Here is a 19,235-nt window from a genome sequence, read left to right as displayed (position 1 = left end):
AAATACATTTTCCAACGCTTAAAATTATATTTGGAATGTATGGGATCGATCACAAATATTTTCAATATTTGTAAAATTCCAATGTACAGAACCGCAAAAAAATTTTTTTCGGTGAAAAAAAAAATCAATCTCTTCAATACACTCAACCCCCGGTGGTTGGTCAGTTTTTCGTTTGACATTTATGTAGTTTGTACCCCGCTGCTGGTTGGTCAAAGTCAAACTAAAAAGTGACGAACTGTCACTTTTTACACGGTGCTCACGAACACTATCAAAACAAACTTTTGGTAACATCGTTCCACATGCACGGTGTGTTGTTTAGAACAAACTAATGATAAAAAGTTCCGTATGTCTGATATTTGGCACCGTGAAAAAGGGCTTTTTCCCTGCATTTTGCGGGGTATACCGAAATATTTCGTCGGGGGGTCTATAGCAACTTTTTTTTGAAGATTATTTTTCAATTTTATGGGACATTTATTCAGAAAAGTCACAGAAAATCGGTGCATTCATGTTTATATTACTCAAACATCTTATAAATATGCCTTAGGGACTCTAACCAACTAAATTTGACCAATTTTTGACCTCCTGAAAATCTAACCAAATTTATCAGATTTCTAGCAATTTTTGAAATTACTCCAAAATCCAAGCTGGAAACCCCGAAACGACCGAAAACCGAAAATAAATCTTTTATTTGTATAATTTGTCATGAAAATACAGCCACACATTGCCCGGATACGAATTGGAGCATTAAACAATGCAAAACATAGATTATTTATTAAATAAGCTGTTTATTACCCAATATAATATATGATATGATTTGCATTGTTTAATGCTCAAATTTGTATCCGGGCAATGTGTGGCTGTAATTTCATGACAAATTGTACAAAGAAAAGATTTACTTTAGGTCGTATCGGGGTTTCCAGCTTGGATTGTCGGGTAATTTCAAAGAAAGCTAGAAATCTGGTAAATTTGGTTCGATTTTTTTTTATTGGAGGTAAATATAGTTGGTTAGAGTCCTCAAGGCATATTTATAAGAATTTGTGGAGATTTCAACATGAATGCACCGGTTTTCTGTGATTTTTTGAACAAATATCCCATAAAATCGAAAAATACTCTTAAAAAAAGTTGCTCTAGCCCCCCCGACGAAATATTTCGGTATACCCCACAAAATGCCGGAAAAATGCCCTTCTTTCACGGTGCCGAATATCAGACATACCGATTTTTTTATCTTGAGGTCACGAAAAAATACACCGTGCCTTTTTTCAAACGACTGCCTCCACAGAATTTTTGGCGATTTTTTTTACAAGCGAAAAAAAAATTGGAACGATGTTTTAGTTCGCAAAACATACAGATTTGTTCAAATTGAAAGTCATGATCTAGATATCCAATTTCCATGTAAACTTTAAACCGCTGGGGGCAGGCCAATTCTCAACCAATTGAGCTGATATTTGGCATGAGTGTCCCTATGGGTATTCTCTACAAGGAAAACCTCGGTTTGCCGTAATCTGAGAACTTTTTTGTTCGGTTGAAACACCCTATTGATCATATATATTATTACGTCGTCGGTATTACCGTCAGCTGGGATGACATCATGTCTTAGGGAATTTCGGATTATAACAAGTTAAACCATCTTTTCAATAATCATTTTTATAATTCATTTATTTTCTGGGTTTTTAAATTATTTTCATAATGATTTTAGCATTTCTTTCTTACTTGTGGTTTGTTTTTGCTCCTACCATTAATGTTCCGTCAAGGGTACTTTTTTTTTCTTCCCCTTATTTGCTGTGTTACTGTATGTCTCATTATCCATTGTTTAATCCTTCGCGTCGTTATGCTTCATTACAGTATGTGTTTGTTTGTGTGTTTGTGAGTGAGTGTGTTTTGTTTATTAACGTTGGGTTCTCTATGTTCATGTGTTTATGTATCCATTGTTTTTTTCTGTTTATTTTTTATTACTTCTGGTTGTTTGTCTTACTCTGTGTCTGTAGCAGTTAATAAAGTAGTCAATTAATTTTAGTACTTGTTTCATTAATCTACGTTTGTAACTATACTGTTTGCTGCTAGTCTCAACAGAGCGTTTTGTTTTTTTTTGTGTGGTTGTTTTTGTTGTGTAAGGGTGATTTGCTTCTTCTTTTCTTTATTTTCCTCTAATGAAATAGTACGTTAATCTATGTTGGTTGCTTCGTTTTTTTCTGTTTGTTTCTTGTTTTTAATTCTGAAGTAAAGTTTGAAACATTGTGTTTTGTTGCTTTATTTTACATGTTTTTACCTCAATGTAGGTGTTTCCTTTCGCTATAATTACTAGATAACATTTAAATGGCAAATTTATACAAATTAAAATTATAAAAAATAAATAAATGGGACCAAGTTGGTTCGACCGTTTTGCCCCGGGGAAGTGTCCCCGGTTTCTTGTCCCCGCGCGCGTGTGTGTATGTGTGTTTGTATGTGTTTGTTTCTATCGCGTCTCGCAGACAATGCTGAGTTTACCGAATCAAGTGTTGCACTTGATTCCTACCCTAAGTTTGTTTTAGTTAAATTAGTTGACTTTTGTTGTTCTTGTTGTTCTCCTGTTGTTGTTGTTGTTTTATTTGCTGTTGATGTTAGACACTTATAAACGAGATTCTTAAGGGCAACTTATTACTGTGAGTAGGCCTAACGCAAGAGTATGAAATTCGTATGTAAAATGTAAACTAAACGCGTAAACTAAACTCTAGAGTAGTTCCTTTTTTGAAAAGCACAGCCAAAATAAAAGTTATTAAAATTATAACACACCGTTTTCATGCTCTCGCTTACTGTTTGTGTTTGCTTTGTTTTGTTTATTTTTTTTTCTTGTTTTTTTTTCGTTATGAGTTTTACGTACTTTTTCTTCACCTTCCCATATTTTGCCACTTTTAGCAGCAACAATATTAGTTTCTACTTGTTTTTTCTTCTTGTTTCTGTTATTCATAGGTTTCTCTATCTTTTAAATTGTGGCGTTATCGAACTAGTTTAAATTTACTTGTATGTTTTTGCTTCCGTCTTCTCGTCTATTTTATATGCACTGACTGTGTGGTTTTTTAAAATTTGTAGAAATATATTGGTATTTTCGTAAAGTAGTAGAATTTGTCTGACTTTTGATTTCCTTCTCATATTCTTGTTGGTTGTAGTATTGTTTTATTTATGTTTTTTTTGTTGTAGATAAACAGTTATCAAATTGATTTTGTATGCGTGTGTGTGTTCTTTTTGCTTCAACTTTTCAATCCAGACAGGAAGAGTGTCAGGTTTATGAGAGTGTATTTGTTTTTAACTTGTTTCCTATGTTCATATGATTTTTTTTAGTATGGTATGAAACGAAAGAAAAAGTAACTATTAGCTGCTATTAAATTCGATTTCTATAAACAGTTGTTTCTTTTTTACAGTGGATGAATGTTTTGCTCCTCTCTTCCTGCTTGGTGAGACTGCACCAAATTTCTGTTCTATACAGATTTGCGTTTTTTAAAAATGTTCGGAAACGTCAATCAGTTAAAGTTTCATTCGATTTTCAACATCTACAAAAAGTGCCGATTATTTGTTTTTTTTCTGTGAATTAATTCGCACTAAATTATTTAAAAAATATAGAGCTTTTATTTTGGTTTGCGTCGATTCAAATTATTGCAAGCTATGCAGAAGATTGACGTTTTGGCAATCGAAACGGGGTCCGTTCATTCATTTCATTTTCCTCTAGAAAGGCGATAAATTACTAACGGGAGATTGTCGTTAGCGGTCAACGTGCGCTCAATTGTCCTAAAAATATTATTAGCTTTCTCTCTGTACCTTTATTTTTGTTGTTTTCTTCAGTATGTAACATGTAATTTTCACCTATAATGACGTACACTTTACGTTTATTGTATGAAAATACGTTTTCGCATTAACTTGTTTGTGTGTGTGTGTCTGTTTTTTATCAAGTGTGTGTATGTATGTATGTATGTGTGTATCTTTTTCTTTTTCTCGTGTCGACAAAATATATGCTCGATTAGGTGAATAAAGCGTATTTACTAATTTGTACTTCTTTTTTCTCATCAGGAGTCTTCAGGAGTAATCGACTACGAAACAGTGAGGGCAACCCTTTCGTGGCCGGTACAAGTGGTTTTCAACGTCATATTTTTCCGAAAGAATCACGAAAGAGCTGTCTGCTCTCGACCCGGTGAAAATATGAAAATAGTATATGCTTAAAGTTAAAATTGCTTTCGTCTTGTTATGCCATTTGATTTTTTTGCGTTGGTATTTTGTTTGTTCTTCTCGGTGCGGAAAGTTACTGTTTGAGATTGGCTGGTTTAGTGCAAAAAACAAAATTATTTCTATTTTTATTTATCAGAAAATAGTAATTTCCAAAAAGTGTTTTCTTTTATTAGAAGCAGAACATTTAAAAGAAAAGCAGCCGTAGCATCAATTACTTGTTAATAAGTGAAGTAGGTATCACACTGCATCAAACTTTGTTTGATACATTTTATGTTTGACAGTTAGCCTGCCTTTCAAACTTGTTTGTAAAACTTAGGGCTGTAGGGTCCTTTTGGAAAGCTGGAGTCGGAGTCAGAGTCGCTAAATCTCTAGTAGTCGAAGTTTGAGTCTAAAAGCTTCAAAAGCTACCCATAGAGTTAAATGTTTGACTAGTTTGACCGGCAGGTAAACTGACAAACATTTAATGTGTTTGCAGTCAAACAAAGCTTGATGTAGTGTAATACCTCCTTAACTTTAATGGTAACGTCATAGACTCACATTACATTTGTTTGTTGAGCCCTTTGATCTTTCAAAATACCACATGATCCCCAATCAGTAACATTCCCACCGCGATGCTGTTGGTGAACACTTGCTTTAGAATTTTAATCTTCCATAGTGTTTGTTCTTTCAAAAAACAAAACAAATAAATTTATATACCATTATCAGTAGTTGCACATTTTCACAATTTTGTCTTCTTAAGAAAGCAAAAGTTTTCGCTTTTCCCTTCGATAAGAATAATTTCCTAAAAAAAATACACTAAGCTCCTCTGATGGCAAAAGAAACCTGTTAATCTCACAATTTTTTTTTGTTTATTCTGAATATCGATCTTGTTTTTTTTTACATATTTTGCCTTTTCGCTCAAAAATACACGAAATATTTAAATCATTGCGTTATTCATGCATTGTGTATATGTGAACAAAAAACAATATTTGCAGTGTAATTTTCGACATTTTTAAAAGTGTTGCATCGTGGGCAGTTGAGGAAAAAAGATAAGAAAAAATCATTGTAAAATTGTTGGTCTATTTCCAAACTTGAAGAATTTGAGAAACTCTCTACTGTCGAATTACTCGAATTACACTCGTTTTTTGACTGCTCGCTATCTCTCGTATTGGAAAAGAGAGAAAAAGCGAGTTTTGGAGTTACTCTCCCAGAGCAAACAAAAGAGCACCCCACGCGCGAGAGTGTGAAAGTTTGTTTACAAAATCCACACGCATGCATAGACAGAGTAGCTAAATTTCGAGTGGCAAAATCAGCAGATTCTTCTGTTACACCACTGATTTTGACACTTTGAAACGAGCTGGTCGAGTTGGTTTCCAAGCTCTGCAATGCTTCAAGTGCGTTAATAGACCCAACAGAGGACCGAAATCGCTTCCAAAACCAGCAAACTTCCGAACGTTTTTTTTTTGTTTGATTGTTTGTGAGAGAGTGACGATAGTTTGTGTGCATGAACCGGTTGCAAAAATTTGAATCGCAGCAGTGCCAAATGTTTTTTTTTCATTAAATTTTTTATTCAGGTAATTTTGATCGCTAATTTTGATAGGATTTATAATTTTGTTTTATTATTTGTTTTTTTTTTTTTTTTTTCTAAAAGAAGGAGAAACAGAGCAGTGCGTGGTTTGTTTTGTTTGGTTTAAAAATTATAGAACTAAACGACTAAACAGTACGGTATAAAATTGCATTTGTGGTTTTTTCTTCTAGTGTTTGTTTTATCGAAAGAAATCAAAATCACAAAAGAACAGCAGTGTTTTTTTTACTAAACCATACAAGTAATACGAAAAAAAAAGTTGAATAAAACGCCTTAGCGTACGAGGATAAATAAATAAATAGAAAAGTTCAATATCATATTTGTGGCCTGATCCAAAAACAACTTTAAAATGAAAAGAATTAAGACTTTACTACAGTTAAGGATGTCTCGCTGAAGTCGGTCGGTTGGTCTTTTTTGAAAAGAGAACCGTGATGGCGGTTTTGAGAGTACTTTCTCACTTTCTCGAAGACTAAATTAGTTAGGGTAGTCGACAAACGTTGTTAGTTATGCTTCTTTTGTTACTAAGGAGTACGAGCGCCGTTTGATTTTAGAAACCAAGCGCAATTTTTTTTTTAAATTGAACACTTTTTTGAAAAGTTTTTCATCTCTTTGCTTTGTTTTTGTTGGTTTAGTTTGCAAGTGTGTTTGTTATTCTGGCTTAAACTCAGCTAAAAAGAGGATTTTGAATGCCTCCCATTTGTGTGGCAAAATGATTAAGGTCTCGAAAGAAAATTCCGTTGGTAAAATCAACAGAATACGTTTTGCGTGAGGGGTTTTGTATTTTTAACACAAAATCGTTTTAGTTCTTAGCTAGTTATTACCGACTGTACAATTAAAATTACAAATACGCGTGTTTGTGTGTGTGCTTGAGTGTCTCTGTGAGTGTTTGTGGTTATAAGGATGAACTGACTTTTAGAAAGAAAGAAAAATGTTTTTTTTGTCGAAAACAGAACACAAAAACTTGTAAAGTATGGAGGTAAGTTACACTTTGTTTACAGCATATTTACAAGAGGGGGCTACTATTTTATAGAACCATGAGTGTGTGTGTGTGTGTTTGAACAAGGTTTCAATCTTTATACAAGTCACTACGCAAGTTGGTTTGTGTGTTTTGAGAACCACTTAGTGGTTAAAATTATCCTTTTTTTTCTCTTTTTCACCTCCTGCGTTTTTTTTGCTCTATCTTTTCTCGCTAGTAATTTTCGATTTGATTTTTTCTTGTTTATTCGCTGCTCAATACGAGTGGACTAAAGGTTTTATTTTTCGCATGCATCTTTCTTGCTCAAAGTTTAACTTAGAGTCTCTTGAGTGGAATTTTGTTTCGCATTGAATCTGCTTTGACTGCGTGTACGCAACTTATTCGTAGTAAATTATTGGTTTCAATTGATTTTCCGAAACGATTTCTATATCAGCATTGTAATCTTGTGTTAAGTTGGCGCAATTCAAACCTACTGGTTTCTTACTTTTGTTGAGTTTGTGTGTGTATTTTTTTCGCTTAAAAGTAGAACAAACAGAAATTATTTGGTGGGAAAATATCGACAATGAAGCTTGAAAAATCTAATAATTACAATGCACGTGGCCAATGTTTGCAGTGGACTGATGTACAGCGTGTTGCGCTACGCGCAGAACAGATGGACAACTTCTCATTTTCTTCTCTCTCTGCGACAGAATTGCAGTTCCGCTCTTTTTCTCTCTTTACTCTTCAGTGAAATTGTGAAGAAATTTCTCTCTTTTATCAAATGACATTACTTGAGAGAGTTCTGGACTCTCTCTCTTTCAATCCGTTTCTACAACTTTGTCGTAGAACTTTTACTCAAAAATGAGATTTCAGTGAAGATGTCCAACCGCGCACGTGGCCCAACTGCCTAGTACGGATCTTGGCTCCCGACCGGCGGAAAGATGCTGCCCCCAGAAAGCGCAGCGCCCTGTCCCCTGTTCCCTTCTCAGCAAAAGTAGATGATCAACTATCAGTTGCCGGAACTCTTGGCCGCCGGCTCCTTGCTCGACGGTTGACTCTTGCCGGTCAGGCCGTTCTCCAGTACTGGGGCGGAAGTGTTGGACGCCGTCGAGGCCGATGACGGGGGTCGCGAGGGAGGCCTCGGTGACGTTATGACACCGTTGGCAGCACCTCCGTTGGTCGTTGGCGATGCGGCAATCGGGTGGTGCGTTGGCGGAGGTGGTTTGTCATCGTGCTCGTGGCTGGTTTGGAGCGGATCCACCGGAAGTTTGAGATTGCTGGCGGCGGTGATTGACAGACTGACCGGAAGCGACATGACCGGAGGTGGCGGTAGCGGGGGCGGTGGCGACTGCAGCATGAGCACAGAGTCGTCGGGACTGCGGCGGAGGGATTTCTTCAGCGGCTTCATGATCACCTCGGACTTTTCCGGGAAGCTGTTCCGTCGTTCGATCTTTTCGATCGTGATTTGGCTGCTGCTGCTGTTGGAAGCGAGCGAGAGAGGTGAGGGAGGTGTTGAGGACGAGGCGGAAGCTGCGGCGGCGGCGGCCACTGCGACGGCCAGGTCTTGCTGGTGCTGCTGTTGCATCTGAAGTGCGTTCGCTTCCGAGGTGGCATATTTGATCAGCGATCGGTTCAACTCTAGCTGCAGCTGGTGCACTTGCTGTTCGAGGTGTTCTTTGTCTCGCTGAAGGTCAGCGATCATGTCCTCTCGGTGTGCGTGGTCCTTTAGTAGCCTAAGGTGCTCGTTCCGAAGTTGTGTCGTTTCCTGGATGACCAGTTTCAGGATGTGCAAGATCTGATCTCGCGTTTCGTGTGCGACGTCCTTCATAAGTTCGGCGATGATTTCCAGCGGAGCCATCGAGTTATTGCTGCTGTCCGGTTCGCCAGCGAGACTGTCGTCGTCCGTGTCGGTGGACAGCTCGAACTCGGGATTGCCGGCGATGGGCGCACCCGGCGCTCCGATTGGTCCACCACCGTTTTTCAGGATAACAGCCGCCTGCGGGTGAGATCGTTGATGTTGGTGGTGCATTTCTTCGTTGAGCAGGGGCGTCCGACGCGGTGACGGTGGACTTATCTGCTCTTTGATGATCAGCTTTGGTTTGTCCGCGATGCAACCGTTCATGGTGGTGGTGGTGGTCATGTTGACCGGAGGAGGTACAGGTGAAGTGGATGAGGTGATTTCGTTCGATCCCGAGTGCACGTCAGTGACCGGACTGTATGGCATGGGAACGGACTTGATGGTGCCGCCGCCACCCCCGAGCATTGCTGCCGGAGTGCCGAGCGGAGGCAGTGGCGGTGAGGGTGATGAACACGGTGCCAATCGGGGCCCCGGCGACATCTCCTGCGGTGGCGTCGAAGGTCGTTCCTCCTTGATCTTAACGTCGCACTTGATCACCGATCGTATCACGTCACCGGTGGCCGGCGGCGTAGGTGGACTTTCCTGCTTGATCTGCACATCGCACTTGATCACGGACCGATCCTTTGGGTCCGCTGGTAACCGCTCCCGCTCGTTCCGTTCCCGTTCCTTGCACAGGATCGTCTTCCGCGGCACGAGGGCCACGTTCGGTTGGAAGCTCCGCTCGAACTTGTCGCTCTCCGAGAGCCGTACGACGCTTTCCGGGTTCTGTAGCACCGGTGGTTCCTGGCTGAGACCGCCCACGACGCCGTTCATCAGCCCGTTGCTCTGGTACACCATGTGCTGGAGCAGGAGCTGCTGCTGGGCGTACTCCTGGCGCCGCTTCTGCGTCCACGGACGAAATGCTGAACTGGGGGCCTGCCGGCTGCACTGGTACAGGGAGGGTTCGTTGATTAGCTTTGGTTTCTTCAGTGGAATGTCACTCAGTGGTTCGGTCTTGATGGTCACCAGGGCGGACTCGTCGTCGATGACCTGCAAGGAAAAACAAACAAAAATGTTATCTCTTGCATGTTGATTATTTCTAGTGGAAAGGTTGATAAATATTTCGCAACTTTAAATATCTAGGGAAAGTAACATCGAAATTTTAACGAAATCCATCTTCCTGCGGTAACACAAAATCGAAATTTATCAAGTGAGGTATCTTCAAATTCCTTCTCTGTAAAAACAGACCTAAATGACTCTTCTCAGCGGTTAACTTTACGCAGTACCTCTGGCCGTTAGGGTGGTTCATAGGTGTTTGAAAAGAAAAAGGTTTTTGTTTTCTTACGCATCATCCGGATTATTATGTGAGTGTTACAAAATGACTTTTCGGCGGCATTCAAATATGAGCATGACTGGACGTAACAGAAGCTGGCGCTCTGCAATTGAATTAAAAATTGGATTCAACCCGTGAATAGATATTTTTTAAAAAATGGATCGCAGTAAGCTATGGTCGCGTCCGGTTTGTTTTTATTTTTCGCTCCGCGTGTTTTCGTCTTCTAAGGATTTCCGTCAAATTCTTATCGGCTAGTTCTAGACGAACTTGTGAGTGGCAGTGGACAAGGTGGAGATGGTGGAGATATCCGGGATTCGCGTTGCGTTTCTGCATGTCCGGGAAGACGTCGCTGAACTGGAATAGAGCCTCAATCGCGCAGATGACGAGGAAATCTTGGCTGATTTGATGCGGTCGGATTGGCGGCTCCTAAGAACTTAGAAGCTGCAGGTTGGGACACAATCTGGCTGTGTCTTTCGAAGATTATAAGATTTGCTGATTCTTGGTGAGAGTTTTCCATCATTATTCGTTAAATAATTATATTCCCTTATATTATTATACTATAAATTCAATAGCCCTCCTACCCCTTCCTCACTTTCCCATTCCTTAATCCCATTTTTCCCAATTCCACTTCCCTCTAAAAACATAATTATCTGCCAAATTTACACAAACACACCACACCTAACTGATCCGGAGCGTTTGGTACGGTATGTCCACGCATCCTTCCTCCCCTGTAGATTCTGTGGAATGTGATCCGTTCACAGAATCCTCTCTGCGGTAAACACAACGCAGTAGGGCTGGCCACTTTAATTTTTGTATTACATTTTTGGGTGATCTCGGATGTATTGCAATTATTAATATTGACAAGAAAAGTGCTTGGGGCGTAATCTAATCACAAGACTTTCCAGTATGCTTTCATCGGACTGGCTGCGTTTGTGTTAGATTAGATTAGATTAGATTAGATTAGATTAGATTAGATTAGATTAGATTAGATTAGATTAGATTAGATTAGATTAGATTAGATTAGATTAGATTAGATTAGATTAGATTAGATTAGATTAGATTAGATTAGATTAGATTAGATTAGATTAGATTAGATTAGATTAGATTAGATTAGATTAGATTAGATTAGATTAGATTAGATTAGATTAGATTAGATTAGATTAGATTAGATTAGATTACATTAGATTAGAATAGATATTTTTTTCAAAAATGACAATTTTTGAGGCACCAGACCCGTGTAGTGAAATTTGTGCGATGAAATGTTTCCAAAACATTTACCAAAATGCGACGCCTATCTTTTTTGGTGTGCATTTTTTTATGAAAAATACCAATCTTTGAAAGCCTGTACCGAACTCCAGGTTGTCCAAAACCAAAACTTGCGCAAGGATCCGGCCTACACATTGGATTCGATCGTGTAATAATGCAAAATGTTCTTTAGAAATGCTTTTTCGTTTTTTTTAATTTTCTTGCGCAGCGTTTAAATTTTTTAAATGTTTTTGTCTTAATCAATTTCACAGTAAATCTTATAATATCCTAATATGAGCCTGAGTCTAGACTTGCTCTTTTCCCGAAAACAGACCATAAACGGCCAAAAAGGCTCCGGCACACGACACAATGCCACGCTAGCAGCATCACGCTGCAAGACTTGCACCAAGTTCCGAAAGACATCCCCTTCCACCACATTCTAAATTGTACCGATAAGAACAAAGTCGTGTCGCTTGCCTGAATTTGCTCAAGTTACCTGTGGCGTAGAAGTTTTCCTTCCCTTTGCCGACCCCCAAGTGCCCAAGCACGGACACTTTGGCACATGTTCGAGGAGCATAATTAATGTTTGTACAACGTGGCCACCGCCGTACCGTCGTCGTCGTACCAGGCGCATCGGAAAACCATCCCTACAACAATGTAACCACAAAGTTGCGCGCCAGTCGAGCTGAGAAAACATGCGAAACGCGACGCGGCTAAAACTCCAAGAGGATCGACATGTCTCGCAAGGGTACGTTCCCTAGCACGGAAGATCCGTATCGTGGCGCGCCAGGTCAACATGTGCGCGGAGACACGGAACCATTCGGTGGTGGTGTTTTATGGCGAGCGTTTTGTGCACTGTTTAATGACCTTTTTTTGCCGAGATAAATTACATATTTATTGGTCGTGCACGCGAGAGAAGACAACGTTAGAGCGATCAGATATGGGATGATTCGAGGAGTTCGAGGGGTTTTTCTTCTGTGCAGGAACAGCACACGACGAAAGAAAGGATGCATACTGAACATGGTGCAGTTTGGTATCTATGGGACGATCTGGGACGATTAGCAGACCTTCTGAACATGTGTAACTTGAGAGATAAGAAAGACGGTAGAGTGGACGAAACTTACAGCAGAAAATGGAATTTACCGTAGCTGCTTCGATGTAATTAATTTATACTGATACTGTCTAATATGGTTCTTGGAAGAGTTAAGATTTTAACTGATTTGAATTCGTTCGAATCTTGGAAGTTTAACAAGTTTGCTTTTTGAGCATTATTTAAACTGTTTGTGAATCTATCAAATGTTTTGTCTTTTTTGTTGAAGATGGTTTTTTCTTTTTATATTCCACCTCCAGCATCTGTAAACGACTGAGCATTTTGTCATGAAAAGTTAGTAAAGACTTACTGTATTCAATTTGTGATGACTAATATCTCAGGATTGAACTCGAATTTTGGGGATTTGTGAAAGTCAACACAAAATGGCGTTCTAAACGCAATTTTGCTCGAAATGTACGTGCGATAAGATAGCACGATCATGACGATATGACATCATTTTTATTGTAAGGTTGTGCAAAATTTTGCATTGAGTTTTTTCATCAACATCAGGATTAAGGAGAACATTAATTAAATAATGTTAGGGTAATATATAGGCTCAGTTATTTTTCACGCTCAATAATTGCAAATTTCACGAGGATCTTAATTTCAAAACACCAAATTTCACGGGAATTTCGCGGAACGTGAAAAATATTAAAATAACTATCAAAATCTTATGATAAACTTACAGAAACTACTTTTTATGCTTTATTATACATTGTTTTCCATAAACATTAAAATCTTAACTTTCAACGTTTAACGTTCAACCTGACACTAAACTTTGTTTAATAATTAAAAAAAATCACTTGGGTTATGGATGGGCTCTATATCTATTTTGAAACTAAAATGTAGGGCATGCGAATTGTCATTTATTGAGCTGCTTTTGTAATGTCCGAATAATATAGCTAAACAGTTTTCGCTGATTTGGATAAAATTCCTTTAACTTTTTTTGAACTTCATACCAAAGCCAAATTCAACAAAACAATCTAACAATTCTTGATTACTTTTTCAAAACCACCAATGCGCTATGGGTTTCGTGTGTACATAGGACCTTTTGAAAAAGAAAGCGAGAATTAAAATATCTTGTTTTACGACATTTTGCTCAGTTGAAAATATTTTTAGAGTTTTCATCTCACTTTTCAAAAACTAAATTGAAAATAAATAGGCAAACATAATTTAATCTGTAAAGAAACCTACAATCTTTTTTAATTTCACGGGAGCCATTCACCCAAATAATTAAATATCGTGAAAATTTAACAGGTGAAATGTTCTTAAAAGGTGACTTTAAAGATAAAAAAATAAAATTTAAAAAAACTAACAAATAAATATTAATTTAATGTTGAATAAACCAAGCATCAATCATTTAATTTCTTTTAAAATTATATTTTCCAAATATCAAATTAAATAACGATTAAATTGTTATTACGGCAGATGAAAACATTGCTAAATTAAGTTAGCAAAAAATAAAATATTTTTTAGAGTATCAAGTAAATAGCACTCTATATTTTTCAATATTTTTTAATTTAATTCATCAGAGAATTTGAATTTTTCAATCTATTTTTTTGGCTATTATTAACAGGGGTAGTCCCCTTTTTTCGAGCTTGGGAATTGTGTTCAAAAAGTTCTGGGTTTTTTTTCGAGAGTGGTTTTTGTTAATTATATAAATATCTTCGAATTCAGGGAAATATCTTTTGTTGACGCCGATATTTTTGATTTCCCAAGTGTTATTTGATTGAAACATAACGTAAACCGGTAGAACATTTTTATCAAATGATAGTTTTTTTTACAGAATTAAGTAATGAGCAATTTTCTCGGTGAAACTCGGAAATGGATTTCACTTGTATTTTGGATTTGGCTAAACCATTTTAGAGGGACCAAGGACCAAGGAAGGTATTTTGCATTAGTAATAATAAATATTTCACCTAAAAATGTTTAAAAACCATTTTCACAACAAAATTGATTATGAAATTGAAAAGCGCAAAAGGGGGAAAATAAGTATTTTTAGTGTCCATGTTTGTCTAGAGTTAAAACATCATGGTCCCTTTTGTAATGTTGGACTTTCTGTTGAAATATTGAAAATATTTTTATTCGATAATACTTTTATTGGAAAATTGTACAAACATTTCATTTTTAACATTGAACATTGGATCAATAGTTGCCGATATACCGTCAGTTAAAAAAAATTAGGCATATTGTAAAACAATTCGAAAATTTCATTTTCTCAATTTCAATTCTTCTTAGTATTAATGACTTGTACGATCTTCAAGGTCTAAAAATGAAAGTTGTAGATTTTTTTTCATGGTTTTGAATTTATTGATTATTTTCAACATAATGTTCAAAAATATATTTATTTGAACCTAAAATTTACCCGGCTATTATTTGAAAACGGTCTATTTTATCAAAAACTTCAATTACTCATGGCTTTTCTTATTCCTCCTAAATTTAGAGCTAAGCTATATCATAAAAAATTAAATAAAACTATGGTTTTTGGGAATTTTACTTTTTGTGGAAAAAGCTAGTTGAAAATATTAGCATTTTTTTTAAAGAGGGAAACTATTTTAAATCCTAGCCATTACCCCTAACACTGCTGGAGACACTATTTCGATTAGAAAATCCCTTTCCAAGATGCAGATTTTCAAATTTTTACAAGCATTTTTTGTATGAAAAGTTGCCAAATTTGTATGAAAACTTGCATATACGAAGCAATGATGCAAAATGTATTTGTTGGTCAAAGAAAAGCCCTCTAAAAAGGTTCATTAAAATAGAAAATATCAAAATTACAATTTCATTAAATCGGGCAATTTTGTTAAGAATTGCTCTAATTTAATACTTAAAAGGAATTTTCCAATACCTACCCACTAAGAATTTTGGCTCAGGCCTCGAGTCGATCTGGCTCGAGATCGAGCCTGAATCGGATCGAGGCTCAAGCCAAAATTCTTAGTAGGTATTTTAGACTAAAATTTTATCTGATCTTGTTAGATAAATAAAGTTAACTACACTAAACAAAGTATAATTCCTTTGGAAAATTGTTAGAATCGTCAAATTTTATGAAGAAATTCGCACAAATTGTAACTTTCAAAGAAACTTAGAATAATGAATTTATCAAAAAAAAAACAAATCTATGTTGATTAGGGTGGTCCAAATCCGAGCTTCCTCGGGGCTACCTCCTGAAATCAAAGATTGGCCCATCACTAGGCTAAATTCCAAATTTTAGCTCATTCTGACCACGGGATGGGAAAACTCGTCAAAATGTATAGAGAAAAGCAACTATTTTACTTTTTAACCTGTGGAGGGCGCCATACTCATCCAATTCTGCCCATTTCTCAAATATAGATCCTTTATTAAATTTAGAACAACTTTACCCAAGACACCATATTTTTAGAATTTTTGGCAAACAGTTATTTGATTCCGAAAATGAACATTTTTGCGCGGCTGGTTATAAGGGGCTACCAAAATGGTCAGTTTTGGGCGTTAATAAGTTCGCGGGAAAAAATCCTACAAATAAGGTGTATTGGGGAAAGTTGTTCCAAATTAAATGACGTTTCTACATCTGAGAAATGATAAGAATTGGATTACTATGGCACCCTCTACAGGTAAAAAGTTAAACAGATGCTTTTTTCCATACATTTTGGCGATTTTTTCCCTACACACTTCAAGCAATTAGAAGGATGGGATTTCGTGGTGAGAATGAGCTCAAATTTGGTATTTAGCCAACTTTGATTTCAGGAGGAAGCCCCGAGGAAGCCCAGAATTTGACCACCCTAATGTTGATGGAAGATTTCGTTTTAGCTTCCCGCAGAACATCCAAACAATGTCAATCTTACATAAAATCTCCCCTAAATGAAATTTACCAGAAAGAAGGCTTCATTCAGTAAACCGAAAATCGGATGAAGCAAATTGAACATAACGTCTATGAATTAATCAATGTCTTCGATGTATGAGCACGCCAGATAATGGGTTGGATTGTTTTCCCCCTTCTGAGCACAAGTATTAAGTTTTTCCGCGAAGATTCACCAGCGCCGGTTTTGTGCCAACATTTCATAAGACGCAAAACTGTCAATCTTGTGCTCTTCGGTACCGAGGAGGGTTCTTCCCCATCCAGATTTGTTACAGCTATATGAAAAGACGCTTCTGAGTGTGAGGCACGTGGCGTAATTCAGGACCCCACGGCAGCTGTCTGACTGGTGTCAAATTTTTACATTTAAGCGAGTTTGAAAAAAAAATCGAGAAAAAAATACTTTCTTCAAATTTTTACCATCAGTCACCTTAACTGCTCTGAAAGTCACAGTCGATACCGCGCTAATTTATCGGTCATTGTCAGTTGACGCCAAATAAGGCAACACCTTCTTGGGTGCCGGACTTGGGTAACGAATCACTTGTGTGTGTGTGTGTGTGTGTGTGTGTGCGAGTTCTGGAGAAGGGACAGGTAATTTCACAAATTGAGTTATCACAACGAGTTTCCTCTCGGTCGGTCGCGGTGTTCAAAGGTATTTCCTTGCGCGCGATGTCATCAGAGGTGGACAGCATCGACGACCCGGCGACGGCAGCGTCCTCTGATGATGTCCGCCGTAATCATCAACACCGCATCAAAGTTGTAGGAAGAAGAAGATTCCGGCGGAGATTGCGGTACCGAATGGCCGTGGCACTGGAAATGGTCACAATTTTATCAAATGTTTTACTTCTGTTCCCGTGAACTTGATTGCGATGGAAGATGATTGCGGCGTCGTTAGGGTGGTGCGGTTATGTGAAGGTAGCGATTTATAAACAGTGAATCAAAAATATTTAAAGCTTTTACAGAGGTTCAACTGTTGATTTGTTTAATTTTGTGCTACGTTCAGTAGTATAGAATTCCAGGGAATGCATTCGCCGAGTGCACCCATTACCACAGCCCCCCCGGAAAAGGGAATCGCCCGCTTGTTGGTCACGCGGCATTATTGCTGAAAAAGGGAACTGAACCATTTATCACCAAGACGATTGCTCATCAGGCAGAAGTAGCCGTCCCGTAGCAGATTGTAGAGCAAAATTCCTTCCCGCGGACGCTCGAAGAGTTGTGGCGGTGATACCCGGCCAGATACATATGTTTGTCTGACGGTGGATACAAATCTTTCTCTTGGGGTCCTCATCAGCTCGGGCAAAAGGGGATAATTGAACTGGTTCTCTCAGTGCAGCCAGTGATATCCCCAGCATGAATTGTAAAGATGAAGTTTAACAAGTGCCCTCAGGAATTTCGTTTGCTTCTTGGATATACGTGAAGATTGGAGCAGATTACCACCGGATTAGGTCACATTTCAAGCGTAATGTCTTAGTCAAGATGATGATTTGAGATGGAAAAGAATATAATTAGGGGTTACATAAAAGAAAAACAAAAAAAAACTTCCGCAAATTTTTATGAAAATTGTGTTATGTACATTTTTATCTCTGCATGACTTATCATTAAAATACCTTTGCGATTTGAACAAGCTACAAAGAGCTTCTAATTTCCAAGAATTAGAAAAAATACAAAAAAATAGTGACAAGAAAAAGAGATTGCATCAGATGTATACGTGACATAAAAAATGAATAAAATTGAAGGTAACGGTTATAAAAATCGTAGTACTTGTTTAAGTTGTGCTGCCAAAAAATAAACTCTGCCATTTTCTGTTACTCGACTGTAAAAAATTTTGGAACATGTCATTTAAAGGGAAATTTAATGTACTTTTCGAATCTACATTGACCCAGAAGGGTCATTTTTTCATTTCGAACAAAATTTTTCATTTTAAAATTTCATGTTTTTTTTTCTAATTTTGCAGGGTTATTTTTTAGAGTGTAACAATGTTCTACAAAATTGTAGAGCAGACAATTACAGAATTTTGGTGTATAAACATAAGGGGTTTGCTTATAAACATCTCAAGTTATCGTGATTTTACGAAAAAAACTAACTTAATCCACCTATGTGGTTGATGCCTTCCTCACTTTTTACCAACAATGGGTAATATGCGTGGTTTGGACAAATATTTCAGCTATTTTTTTAGATCTAGAAAAATACTGGACTCGTTGGAAAGGTCTTTCAATTACCTAACCAACGATGGGTCGGATGATGGATCCGGACATCGTTTACATACATTTAAGTGAGATCCGGCTTCAAAAAAGTACATAAATATCACTTAAGTGGTCATAACTCGAGACAGTGTTGCCAGATCTTCAATGTTGTGGACTCGTTGAAAAGGTCTTTCAATTACCTAACCAACGATGGGTTGAATGATGGATCCGGACATCGTTTACATACATTTAAGTGAGAACCGGCTTCAAAAAAGTACATAAATATCTCTTAAGTGGTCATAACTCAAGACAGGGTTGCCAGATCTTCAATGTTGTGGACTCGTTGGATAGGTCTTTCAATTACCTAACCAACGATGGGTTGGATGATGGATCCGGACATCGTTTACATACATTTAAATGAGAACCGGCTTCAAAAAAGTACATAAATGTCACTTAAGTGGTCATAACTCGAGAAAGGGTTGCCAGATCTTCAATGTTGCGGACTCGTTGGAAAGGTCTTTCAATTACCTAACCAACGATGGGTTGGATGATGGATCCGGACATCGTTTACATACATTTAAGTGAGAACCGGCTTCAAAAAAGTACATAAATATCTCTTAAGTGGTCATAACTCGAAACAGGGTTGCCAGATCTTCAATGTTGTGGACTCGTTGGATAGGTCTTTCAATTACCTAACCAACGATGGGTTGAATGATGGATCCGGACATCGTTTACATACATTTAAGTGAGAACCGGCTTCAAAAAAGTACATAAATATCTCTTAAGTGGTCATAACTCAAGACAGGGTTGCCAGATCTTCAATGTTGTGGACTCGTTGGATAGGTCTTTCAATTACCTAACCAACGATGGGTTGGATGATGGATCCGGACATCGTTTACATACATTTAAGTGAGATCCGGCTTCAAAAAAGTACATAAATATCACTTAAGTGGTCATAACTCGAGACAGGGTTGCCAGATCTTCAATGTTGTGGACTCGTTG

General features: G+C 37.7%; 1 protein-coding gene across 1 annotated transcript in view; it reads right to left on the bottom strand.

Annotated features, from left to right (window-relative positions):
• Window positions 1-1,702: 1,702 nt before the first annotated feature.
• LOC6031968 (ski oncogene) overlaps window positions 1,703-19,235 on the bottom strand; it is a 281,458-nt gene continuing 263,925 nt past the window's right edge. Inside the window, exon 2 of the mRNA XM_038256188.1 lies at window positions 1,703-9,600. Coding sequence (XP_038112116.1) covers window positions 7,723-9,600 — 1,878 coding nt within the window. The 3' untranslated portion in view covers window positions 1,703-7,722. The remainder of the gene's footprint in view (window positions 9,601-19,235) is intronic.

The sequence above is a fragment of the Culex quinquefasciatus genome, chromosome 2 (assembly GCF_015732765.1).
Source record: "Culex quinquefasciatus strain JHB chromosome 2, VPISU_Cqui_1.0_pri_paternal, whole genome shotgun sequence".
NCBI classification, from domain to species: domain Eukaryota; kingdom Metazoa; phylum Arthropoda; class Insecta; order Diptera; family Culicidae; genus Culex; species Culex quinquefasciatus.
The sequence above is the reverse complement of the archived record's forward strand: the minus strand, read 5'-3'. Positions and strand labels throughout refer to the sequence as shown.